Raw genomic sequence first — 12,639 nt, 5'->3', positions numbered from 1 at the left:
TAAAGAAGCTCTATGTCTTGAGACTGAACTCTGTCATACTAGGAAGCAATCGGTATTTTCTTTGTTGTTGGGTTTTTTGTTAACCTTCCTCATGATATAAGGACAGCCTGGCTTCCTGCGAAACAGACTTGACTTGTAATAAGCCCCTGCTGAGATTTGTTGAATGATTTGATTGAATGCGTTTTCAGTATCTTTCTGTTTTGAAAGGAACAGGAATAACCATATAAATATATATACACACATACATATAACTGTGTGTGTATATACATATGTATATACATATATACAAACACACACATATATATATGTATATACAAAGTATCTTGTTTATATCCTCTGCAGGCACCTGTGACTGGAGTAAGAGTACATCTGCTACAAGCTTTTTTTCCCCCCCATTTTAACTCAGGAAGCCGCAGTGTGTCTTGGGGCAGGAGGAAAGGCTTCTCGGGTGCTGTTCCTCACTCTCCCTTGAAGGTGTTGAGGCCAGCAGCCACGGTGAGAGGCGGCGAGTTCCCGTAAGCGGCTCCCAGCGCAGGGAGGATGCTGGGCTGAGCTGGGCTGGGCGGCAGCTCCCCGGCGTACGTGGCAGCCCGGTGAGCAGCGGTGACAAACGGCACGGGCATTCCCCGGCGGCACTGAGTCACACACCTGGCTGCTTTCTGGAGAGGTTTCCGTGAGGTGAGAGGAGGTTGGGGTTTCCTTTTGCTGAGTGATTTGAGCTCCTGGGCGTTACGCCCTGCTCTTCCTGCCGCCGCCACAAAACGATAACTCCTGCAGTCCAGGTGCGTCAACGGTGGCCTTAATAGCAAATTCTAAATAAATAATGAAAGCAAGGACTAGTGGGAAAAGGGCTTAGAGTTATGGAAAGCGGAGTTTTAATAATTGGCTTCCTATTTCCAAACCTATCAGGAACAGTAATGTTTTATACTTTCCTTTTAATACTTTCCTGTTTTGCTAATTGTGGTGCTTTTTTTCAAATAAAACCAAAACAACTTTTTTCTTCTTTTCTTCACCCACCTTCTCCTCCAGTTATAAGTTGCTGGGAATGAGGCCTGTTTTTCTCTGAAAGGGTTTGCCTGGTGGCTTTCAGAAGGTTGCAGCTATTTCGGGTTGTGGCTAAATGACAAATGTTGTGAGTGAGTTGTCTAAACTTGAAATCTTCCTTCGAAGGTCTGTGCTACCTGATGTAGATAATCCCTCCCCTTTGATGCCACCCTGAAGTGTTTTTCTTTCATTAGTACAGTGGAAATTTTGGGAATCTCGAGGAAGGGTCTCAGCTGTGGGAGAGCTTCCCCCAGCCCAAGGGAATTGCAGTTCCTGCCTACCCACGCCTGTTCTCTGCTCCAGCGCCTTACGTCTTGTCTTCCCTACAAAATGTAAACATTAAGTAACGTGCAAACTGATCTTTTTGTTTTCCTGTCCCTGAAATTTTAAGGGTACTAATGTGATCTTAATGCTACTCTTCAAGGCAGTAGTTTGAGCCCCTCTGAAATGTCGTCTGTGCTTTTCCAGGCCAGACCATCTGCAGGTACAAGATCCCAAATTAGACAAATCCTGAACCTGATTATTCTGAGAGGTGTTACTTGGTCGCATTCTTAGCATGTTTAAGTAAACATGGTGTCGGAAGGGAGGGAACTGTGAGGTGCAGCTATCGGGAGGCAGCGTGGGGAGGAAGGAAGTCCTGCAGCATGCGGTGGGACCGGCAGCTTGAGCTCTCCCCCGTGTGATATCAGCGTCATGGGCTGCTGCCGCCCCAGAGCAGCACACCCTGTTTGCGCTCAGGAAGGCAGCGAGCACTTGGCGCTGGAGTTCCCAGTGTTGGACTAACTCATTTTTCAGTTTGTGGCTCTACGGACGAGCTGTGGGTTGGTTAGCATGGTTTTCCGCTGCCCACCTACTGCTATAGAGGTGTGCTTACTGTAGGGGCTTTGGATAATTATTTATGTTGCAGGGACTTGATACAGCTTCTAAATGTATTTGTTATTTTCAGTCAAAAGCAAAAGAAAGTATTTGATGGTTAGACACTTCAACTTTAGTTTTCTCAGCTGCTGCAGGGCCCCATGTTCCAAGAGCCCAACGTATGGGAATGGCTCTGGTGATACCAACTTGCCTGACAAAAGTCTGCCTCGAGGGTTCAAATAATTACTGCACTTGAATAACTTTTGTTTTTTTTTTTTAGTTGCCTGGATGTATCGGTTCCTAAAACCAAACTCACTGTTTTTAGGTACTTAAAAGTGGTGTGGTTGAAATTCTTAGGTGGATAAACACCTTGATGTTTCAAGTATTTATGGTGGGCCTTTTTCCCTTCAAAAGAGGTTATGTTCTGCATATATGTGAAACTGCAGTATCAACACTGTGATTTTTAAGGTGTGTAATCACTTCTAACTGTTTGATTTATGGTGATGTTGGATTCTACGTCTCTGAAAATGTAGGTGTAGAATTGGGGAGTTATTTTTATATTTTTGCACTAATAAATATCACAGTGATAGCAAATTACTCCATTTAGAAACAGAATTAACTGTCTGCCTTTTCTTAACTGTAGAGCTGTCTCTTTCTAGTTTTTTTAATTTTAACACCACCTCCACCACTCCCACCCCAAAAAATCAGATTGTCCCTTGAAAATAAGCTGCTTGAAGATGATCAGCCATTCTCTGAAATCTCCTGAAGTTCAGGTAGAACAGACTTGGAACGAATCTGTAGTTAGTTTATGTAGACCTCAATGCAGTCCTGATCAGGATAATTTCATGTTACTTTCTTGTAAGCACAAAGGACTGTCCTTTATTTGTCCCTTTTGACAAATAAGACAAAAATTTGCAAAAAGAGAATTTTAATACAGAGCTACACATGGAAGTGCTGTTCAGAAGTAAGAATTCACAGCATTTCTTGAAATAACTGAAATAACATCCAGCTTTAACAGAAAAAGGTCAGCTTGCCCTGAGTTTTCTCTTTTCTTTGGGCTATCAAATAAATCATTTATGTAATCTTTTTTTTAACAAAAAAAAAGACAAAAAAAAAAAAAGACAGTGGCTGTTGCTGGTTTAATGCCTAAAACTCTAAATGTGCAATTTACTGTTAATCACAATATTACTTAGTTTCCACTGCACTCATTGTCAGTAAGCTTCATGAAAGACTGTAAAACAACCAACCAAACATGAAAGAAATGTGCTTGGGTGAATAATAAGCCTTAGCCCTTGATCGTAGACAGTTGGGTGTGCAATTCAAACGAGGTGTCCTGTTAATTACAACCTCTAAGTACACACAGCATGTCTGATTACAAATGCTTGTGGCCTCCTGGCATCTGGCTTTGTAACCTGGGGGTGCAGAGGCTCTGGGGGACATGGGAGCCCACCCTGTGGTAGGTTAGTCTGATGAAACCTGCCTCCCCGATGTGCCTGTTCGTGGACTTGCTCCCATTTCACTGAACAGAGCGATGGCCATTGGGGACCAGAGGGCTCAGTGGCGCAGGCAAGCTCGAGCCCTGCCGAGTCGTGTGTTCGTTGTGGCCAGGCACAAAGTCACAAGTAATATTCACGAGGACTCCAAAAACATGGGCACAGGGAATTCGATTTGAATTTTATTTGTGTGTTCTTGTATATGGTGACCGGAGTTTTACTTTGGGCTGTTTTCACGTTTGTCATAGGGCTTAAACATCTGTTCCCCTGAGCAGCGGGAGCGGCAGCAGTGGAAGTGGTTTGCTCACCGGCTGCAGGCTGCGGTGGTGTTGCTTTTCATTGCTAAGTATAGTTGAGCATCGCTCCGAGGACAGTTGAGTAACAGGCTGATATTCTTGGCTTAGTATCTCAGGCAACGTCTGAAGGAAATATTTGTACATGTGCACATGCATATGTATACCTCAGTGTCTGTCTGTGTGCTGGCAATGTTTGCACAGCGTGTGTATTCCTTGGAGGAAAAGCACCCTCGTTTCTCTCGAGTGGAAAATAATTGAAAGCCAAAAAAATTGGCTGGTTTTCTTCTACGATTTGACGTTTCCCAAAACAACTTAAGCCCTTCTCTTTAGTCCAGAGCAAAAAAGTTTTATAACCATTTTTTCCTTCAGAAGTTCCCTGTGTAAGTCTTCTTTTAAATGTCTCTTGCCAGGATTTCCCTGTCTGTGTTTGCCCCAGCACAGTGAGCTCTGACCTTTTGGTGTTGGTGCCCCATTGCCACACCTCTTCAAGGCTTTCCTCCTTTACTTTTCCGAAAGGATTTGGTTGTAGGAGCACCACCTGCTCCTTGCTGGAGAAGACAACCTGCTCGGCCGTTCTGTGAGAGATGCTGTTCCTTGCGTGAGAAAGAGGGCAAGAGAGGTCCTGTGTTGCTGTCCCTGGGATGCCGCAGGATGCGATGCAGCGCAGGTGCAGCTTCAGGGGACGTGTGACCTGATATGCTTTGCCTGAGCTCCGAGTTGGTGTCTCCTGCTTGAGATACAGAAGCGCTCATTTTTGTTGGCGTGGTTTCTCTTTGTTAGCAGAAAGTGAAAGAAGTCAGTGTGAAGATCAGACTCTTTCAGGTGTTCTGCATTGCCTTCAAAAAAAAAATAAATAATAGTATCCATACTTCTGTTGTTAGCTGACTGCACCTAACCACGACAGTGGTGACATTACCATGTCACTTCATTTGGGTAAGAAAAAACATTTTCCCATCTTCCCTCCACTCCTCCCCCCCCTAATTGCTTAGTATCTCTTGCTCGCCTGTTGAAGCATATTTACAGGAAACTTCTCTGACGCGTGCACCAGCCTTGTTTAGCATACTGTTGTTTTTTGTGTTTTGGGGGAGGACGCTTGGGATAGCTTTGAATCAGTAACTTCCGTGCTTGTGGGTCTGTAATACTTGATCACTCTGAAAAAGGTATTATCTTTCTGAGGGTGCCGTGCTTGACTCCAGCCCTTCTAATGTTTACTTATAAGTGTAGTTTCCACTAATCTTTGGGAAAGAAGAAAAATCACATCTGCTTAATTTGCAGGTTGGTCTTACGGTTAGGTGTTCAGAAATGGTAGCCAGCTTGGGCAGGAGCGAGGAAGTTCAGCAGATCCAGTTCAGCAGCACACAAGAAAAAAATACTTCCAAAATGTGGGTGGTTAATGGAAACAGAGATTGGATAAATAATTAATAGATAGAAGCAGACTATATCCCATCGCTATTCTGTAAACACAGATTTTCTAAAGACATATACTGTTTCCAAAAAATGTCTATGTTGGGTCAGAAATAAAAACCTCCCAAAGAGCTCGATTTAACTTTAGTTATCTGAGAGATACACCTTTAGAGGTTAGGGTGTTTTGGTTTGTGTTTTAATGTGTCAGTGGGATGCAAGTAATGGTGTAGAAACAAAGGAGGTTTGGAAGACGGAAGGTGTAAATTCTGTGTGGTTAATTGGGTTGAGAGGCTCTGTATGGTGTGCTTTTCCTGTTTCTCTTGCTTATAAAGCAAATCGCCCTTTTCTGGTTTTGTGAAGCAACATTACAATAAATGAAAATTTTGATTTGAGTATCAGCAGTGTGAAAACTGAGATTTTCCTCTTTGGCTTCCAGATTATATTTCATTTGAACACACTACAAATAAAGCAAACGTGCATCTCTCAGTTACAAAGAACAAAGACCAGCTTTTGTCTTCATCCCCCAGAACACTGATTGCTGCAAGCTGTCTGCTCGGAAATAAGCCTGTTGGCTGTGTGGGTGAAATGGTTTTCTGTCTTTGTTCTTGCCCTGAACAGGTAGCCCCGAACGACGAAGCTGTGGTAACGCTGCTTTGTGAATGGGCTGTGAGCTGTAAAAGATCCGGTAAGCACAGGGCCATGGCTGTAGCCAAGCTCCTGGAGAAGAGGCAAGCAGAAATTGAAGCAGAAGTAAGTTTTTTCTACTTCTAGACTAGCATGAACAGTATGCTTAAAAAGTAAGATATTTCTAAGGAAACATCACTTTAGTCTCATTACAGAACAAGTAAGTTTGATGGCATTTGGAGCACTGGGGATTTTTGTCATCAATTTACAGTTTTAATATTCTAGATAAACTTAAAATGAAAAAGCTGCCTTTTTGAAATAAGAAGGGTAACTCAGAATGGTCTAAGTTAGCCGATTTATGTCTGTTTGTTTGAAGTGTTTTACTTCTGTGAACTACTTCCTCAAATAATGGAGTGCCACAGTATCTGGAGTCCCTTAAAAAGAGGGGGCAGGGCCATTCGGCTGGTGGGGCAGGGCCATTCAGCCGGTGGGAGTCTTTGGGAAGGTTCCAAAACTAAGATCCGTTTTAAGGCAAAATTTGAGTGTAACTTGAAATCTTGCATTCTGTAGAACTCCTTTGTTTTCAGGGGAAATGAAACATTTCACCAGAGACACCGTAGTGACATCTTTGATGTAAACTGCTGTCTGTCTGTTGTGGCAAATGATCCTACTCCAGCTTGCATAAACTTGACACTTCTCCTTGAAACTTCAGTAATACTCAGTCTGCTCTGTAGTGGGGATTAAAGAGAGGCAGTGTGTTCACTGTGGCCTCGCTGCAGCTTTCTGGGCCAGCGATATTCCCCGTAGCCCAAAGCATGGCTGCCTTGGCGTCACCTGCATCCGAGCAGCACCGGAGACGCTCTTCCTAGAAAAGGGTCCCCAGGAAAGTGCTGTCTCTTCAGCCTGGGTGCGGGGACAGACAGATGAGAGCACTCTCAGAAGTGCAGCTGTGCAGACAGCGTGAGGTACAAAAAGACTTTACTTTCCAAAGCCTCTCTGCTTTGTCCGCTCCTCACCACAAACCATTAATTAGGGGGGTGGGAGCTTATGGTTTTGCTTTTGCCTCACTAGCACTGAAATCCACTCAAAGCAGAGATGTTTGCCCTGGTTAGTATTATACTTAGTGTAATTTATACAAACAAGAGGAGTTACCTTTTGTATTCACGTTGGTCCTGGAAGTTCTGTATCTTAAATTTTTGCTTTTATATGAAACCGTGTCATTGCAGATAATGGTACATGTCTCAGGCATTCCTTTTCAATAAGTAATCCAAAGTGATTAAATAAAACACCTTAGAAATAACCAAACCAGGTAATGGGAAAAACCTGTCGTTCTAGAGCAAGTTGGATTTTATGAAGAGGTAGGAAAAAATTGCAGGTATAGTTGCCTCAGATGCAAATTGTGGGAATATTATTTGCGTTTGTGTGTAGATACATGCTTTTTTATTTATTTAACTGTGCAGAGATGTGGTGAATCTGAAGTCCTAGATGAAAAGGAATCTCTGTCTTCAGCCTCCTTGACAGGTTCCAGTCTTCCTGTTTTTCAGAATGTCCTGCTAAGGTTTTTAGATACACAAGCTCCCTCATTATGTGAGTATTAACTAATCTATATTCCAAAGTAGGTCAGAAGCAACTGGTCTGCTGTCTGGCTGCTGAAGTTTTTGTTTTGCTGGAGTGAGTGTTTCACAGTTTCCATGATTACCTGCTCTATTTTAATACACCCGCATTTTTTTTTAAATCTCCTGCCGTGCTAAAGGATCTTTCTGTGATTTTTATTTTGTTCTTTTCACAAAAGGAAAATTGGCAGAAACTATGCTTATTTTTGTTTAAGCTGTAAGAGATTTGGGGAAATTACTTGCACTCTATGCATATTTAACATCAAACACTCGCCTCTTTTTGACACATCCACATTCGAAGTGACTGACTTGGAAATTACACCCAAGTGTTAAAGTCGAAAGCTGTTCACTGACAAATAAGTGGATTGAGAAAAGAGACTTTGTTCATCGTAGTTTGCTCTATGAAATCTCTTGATCTAATAAAACTGTCTGATATTGTAGCATGTGTTTCTGGTATCTTAGGTACTGCTGGTTAGTGCATTTTTCTTTTTTCTGGGGCCCGTAAAGTCAAGGGGATTTTAAGTGGTTTGAAACATGATACTGAAAACCCTCAACATCCGAAAAAGGAGAAACTTCTTAAAAATTTGTTACAGACTCTGAGGTATTGGCAGTGCTCTATTTTCGTGACAGTGGTGACCCTGGTTTTAATAAACCATCCAAACTATTTGTGTTATTTAGGCTTGTGTTTCTGATGTGCTTGTTTCAAATGCAGCATCATCATCCTTCACCCGGGTAGCTCTGTGAGGCAGGGTAGGGAGAGCCCCTGGGGAATGTTTTCCTTGCTTAAATATTCTTTGGGAGTTTCAAGCATTGGACAAGTTTTGTGGTATTGTATTGTTTTTACGGTGGTTGAGCTTCTGTGTCTCCAAAAATGCAAAGCATGTAACCGCTATGTTTTGAAGGAGGGCTGATCACTTGATCTGCAGGTGTGTGTTTTATGGTGCTCATCCCTATGGCATCCTGTGGCCCCCCCTTGCTTTGGGGAGGGAGAGGGTCCCCGCGGGCAGTTTTGGGTGTGAGGGACTTGGGGGCTGCAGAGAAATCCTGACCCTGAGCTGGTGTGCTCTTGGGCTCACTGGTACAGCTTCTGTCCTGCAGGGTAATGAGAATTTCTAAATAGATACAGTGTTATGTATTGAACTAATTTTTTTAGTTCAAAAAAACTAATTTTAAAAGGTTTTCTGTTATGAATTCAAAAGTACTATAGGTAAGATAGTAACATTTACTATAGTAATATAATTTGTGAGAAAAGGACAACCATTGGGTCGCTTGTTATAATCCAAAGCTTCAGCTTTAATTTTTCTTCACACAGGGAATGTCCTCGCTTTCTTCTCTCTATTTTTTAATTTTTAGAAATATTTGAACATTGTACTTAGCTGTTGACACCCACCCACCCAACTGGGGCAGATGTGTATGGGGAAGGATGCTCTGGAATCCAGTGCTGTCTGAAGTCTGTCCAGTGTCTGGAGCTGACAGCAAAGCAAAACCATGCAAATCAGATGGGAAATGGTTTGTTCTGTAGAGACAGAGAAACCTGTGCAGGATGCCAGAGCCATTTTTAGTAGGCCTTTAAAATTAGTTTGCTGGCGTTTGCAATTTGGGTAGTTGAAACCCAAATATTTATAAGTTGAAACTGCAGTCTAATTTTTTTTTTTTTTTTGAGCAGCTGACCCAAATAGTGACCATGAGAAGACAGAGTTTGTGAATTTGGTGCTGCTTTTTTCTGAATTCACTCGGCATGATGTTTTCTCCCATGATGCGTACATGTGCACTTTAATATCACGCGGAGACTTGTCAATCACTGCAACTACTAGACCACGTTCACCTAATGGGGAAACTGTGGATGAACAATATTCTAAGGATCATGACGTGAAACTGGAGGTAACACTTCATGCTATTTCTCCCATCTTTGGTACTGTTTCATTAAACGTTGATTTTCACTGAAGCATTAGTATTTTAGATATAAGATATTAAGTTTTTTAATCTGTGTCTCCTTGTCTCTTTCTCTGTCTTCGAGAAGACCGACAGTAATCCGTTAGTTTCTTTCCTGTATATAGCTATAAATATTGCCATTTTGGTACAAATATACTGAAGTGACAGTTTTCTGGTAATCTAAATAACTTGGGACAAACAACAAGGCACAATGTAGACTTCTAAATGTACCCATGGAAAAGCTTAATTGCAGATGTGATTCAGTGAAGAGACTGTGAAGCCAAACCTCATGACTCGTATGTGCACAGTCCAGGTGCAATCCCGAGTCTTTCATCAGATGAGCAGTTCATAAGCTTTTCTAAAACTAGAGCAAGAGGAAGGCAATTTTAAACTTGGGACCATGGACCACATTTGTACTCCTGTGATGAGATGTAGCCTGTTCTGCTGCACAGTCCATGTGGATCCTGTGGGCAGCTAAAGCATCCTCTGATATTTCTTTTTAATTTCTTTTGTATATCTCTTATGTCAGTCTTCTGGCCAAATTTGCCCTGAAGTACAGGGGATTTCTACGAGTTGCCTTTCTCGGTACAACAAAGTAGGAAATAGACCTTGGGAAGGTACCAGAGTCAGGTTCCTGTTCTGGAGGTGTCTCTGGAGCAGAATTGCTCATGGGAATATACAGTAAAGTTTTGTTTCCCTCTTTGGCTCCTGCCCTTTTCTGTGCTTCTGTGGATTTAGTCTTGAGAATTACTTTTGTGAATGAAGGTTTACCATAAAGATTGAAAAGTCAGTATTTGAAAACTTCCTACCATCAATACTTAATTCTTAAAGAGGTTAGATGTTTGGGTTTACCTGTGATCAGTGAAATGGGTCTTCAATGAAATGTGACTGATGTTTGTTTTTTCTCTCTGGCAATTATTAGGATCATAGTATTATGGAACAAATGGGCATTGACTCAGGAACTGCTAGTATTTTTGATGATGTAGACAAGAGTGACTTTAAGGCAGATTTTGGTTCGGAATTTCCAGTAGGTTTAACTTTCAATTTTCTGCATGCCTTTGATGCCTGTGTCTGCTGCTTGCTGTTGTCACTCCATGACATGTCACTCCATGTCTCTCCATGCCCTAGCACCACCTTGCTTCTTCCATTGACAGCCCATGTCCTTTGGCATCCGGCCCCTGCTGTCTTCTGTGTCAGTGCATCGCCTCCTTTCTCTGCGTCTCTGCTCTATGACAACTTATTGCTCCTCTGTGCTTCCCCTAGTTGTCTACCCGCACACACCCACGCACACTCCTCTCTCCCTCTTCCCCTTCCTCCCCCTTACCTCCAGCATATTCAGAGTGCTGAGTAGTACAGTTAAGTATGAATAAATATGCAGATTTACCTATTTCTTTAACATTGAGGAACCCCAAATTGATACCACATGCTTTTCAAGTGACTGTTGTATGTCTTGGCTCTGTCTTTCAAATCTGCTTCCCCCTCTCTTTCTCCTTACTGTTAGCCTGAGTCTGCATTACTCTTCAATCTCCTAGTTTTTTTCCTTTGGACTGGTCCTTCTTCTGCACCTGCACAGATTCCTGTGCCCAGACCTATCAGTGCAGATCCACTTGTAGGATATCAGGACCCCTGTTTCTGCCTGACATCTGTCATATTGGTGGTTTCAAGCATATCCATGCCTGCCTACAGTGTCTCCTGTCACCTCCCACTTCACCCTTTTCATTATTTTCTCTCAGTCACTGGAGTATCTCAGTTTCCATGTCACAGCAGCATAAGAAGCGTGGAGATTGCTCTGAATCATAATGATTTTTCTTCTGACTGAGTACTGCTATTTTAAAACTTGTCTAGTAATAATAGAGATATGCATAGAGATAAAATGTGTATATGTATCTTAAATTCCAGGCTTGATTATGATTGCACTTACTTTGTCTATCTTTGAAAAACCTCAGATGTTTAAAAAGTAACTGTAAGCAAGAACAAAATCACATCTCTGAATGCAATTGCTGAGTTTTGAAAGCTAGAGGTTACACTTACCTTAAACGTTTGTTTTACATGACTTAGATTTTCTCTCCGATGCCTGGGGAGTCTTGTGAGAATGTGAACTCTTCTTTAGACAGAAGAATTTCAGTTACCAGCGAGAAGTCAGTCAAGAGGGAGAGACTGAGAGAACTGATTTTTCCATCCAATTATGACCTCCTTCGCCATTTGCAATACGCAACACATTTCCCTATACCTCTGGTGAGTGACCTCTGCGCTCGTGTGCGTAACGGTGCTGCCTGATGTGACAGCAAAGCATTTAAAGGAAGAAAAGGTGACTGTCTGAAGAGAGCTGGGCTGTGTGACTCCTGCCCAAGGGCTCCTGGTCAGTTCACGTGCCACTGTTGCTGCCAGCGTGCACACACCGTGAGCTGCGGGGTGGCTTCAGTACCCCGTGGGTTTTATCGGAAAGGGGATAGCTGGAAGAGCGCATGAGAGGTAGAATAATATGTGATGACTAACTCGAGTAAGGAGACAGGCACCATGATAAAACCACCACATTCCAGGGTCTAATAAAAGTTTGCTAAGTAGAAAAATTTGGTATTGTAGCTGGCCAGATGCATGAATACCAAAATATCTGAAAGAAATAGTTCTGAAATGTAAGGGAGAGAACAGCGTTATTTCCTCCCACCCACTCCTTGCTGTTTCTACCGTGGATTTTTCGCTGCTGTTGTGTTTGTTTGTAGGCTCATGGGAACTGAAGAAAGCCCCATGAATAACATTCCAGATCCCAAGCCCTCATTCGGTTGTCTTTTTATGTGTTCTACTGTGCTGGAAAAAAGGTGCAAATAGTGAACAAGCCTCAAATGGGAATGTATCTACCTTTTTTTTTTTTTTTTTTTTTTTCCAAACAGCTATAACTTTTAACAACACTAAATCCTGTCAATACAGGAATTGTCACGTGAGAGTATGATGTGATAACCACAGTTTTCTTTGCATTACATTTCTTCTCCATAGATTTGGGGTTCTGATTTATTGCAGGTGAATTGTTATGAGAATACTGAATGAGCTGTTTCTGCTCAGGACAGTTTTGAACGCTTGCTTAAAGTTTGATTTATATTTTGTCCACTTTCTAAGTACTAGAAAAGAGATAACTTGGTTTGGTCTTGTTCCTGAAATATTTTTGATTTACAGATGGAGCTAATCCAGGTAGCTGGATTTTGCTTATGCAAATTGATTTTTTAAAAAATCTTAATTATTGACTATTCTACATATGCATTATTTTTTGAAGTAATTGTAAATTAGAATATGAATAAACTTAGTTGCTGTTTTCTAAATTTCTATAAATAAAACAAGCAAAGAGAACACACTGGGTATTTACACTTACTCTTTGTCTTAATTTTA

At 41.9% G+C, this 12,639-nt stretch overlaps 1 protein-coding gene across 1 annotated transcript in view; it reads left to right on the top strand.

The window, feature by feature from the left end:
* The window catches only part of MED12L (mediator complex subunit 12L), a 148,138-nt gene that overhangs the window by 24,923 nt on the left and 110,576 nt on the right, over positions 1-12,639 (top strand). Inside the window, exons 11-14 of the mRNA XM_074152934.1 lie at positions 5,711-5,842; positions 7,177-7,303; positions 8,996-9,210; positions 11,320-11,496. Coding sequence (XP_074009035.1) covers positions 5,711-5,842; positions 7,177-7,303; positions 8,996-9,210; positions 11,320-11,496 — 651 coding nt within the window. The remainder of the gene's footprint in view (positions 1-5,710; positions 5,843-7,176; positions 7,304-8,995; positions 9,211-11,319; positions 11,497-12,639) is intronic.

Source organism: Numenius arquata, chromosome 9 (assembly GCF_964106895.1).
Source record: "Numenius arquata chromosome 9, bNumArq3.hap1.1, whole genome shotgun sequence".
Classification (NCBI taxonomy): Eukaryota; Metazoa; Chordata; class Aves; order Charadriiformes; family Scolopacidae; genus Numenius; species Numenius arquata.
The sequence above is the reverse complement of the archived record's forward strand: the minus strand, read 5'-3'. Positions and strand labels throughout refer to the sequence as shown.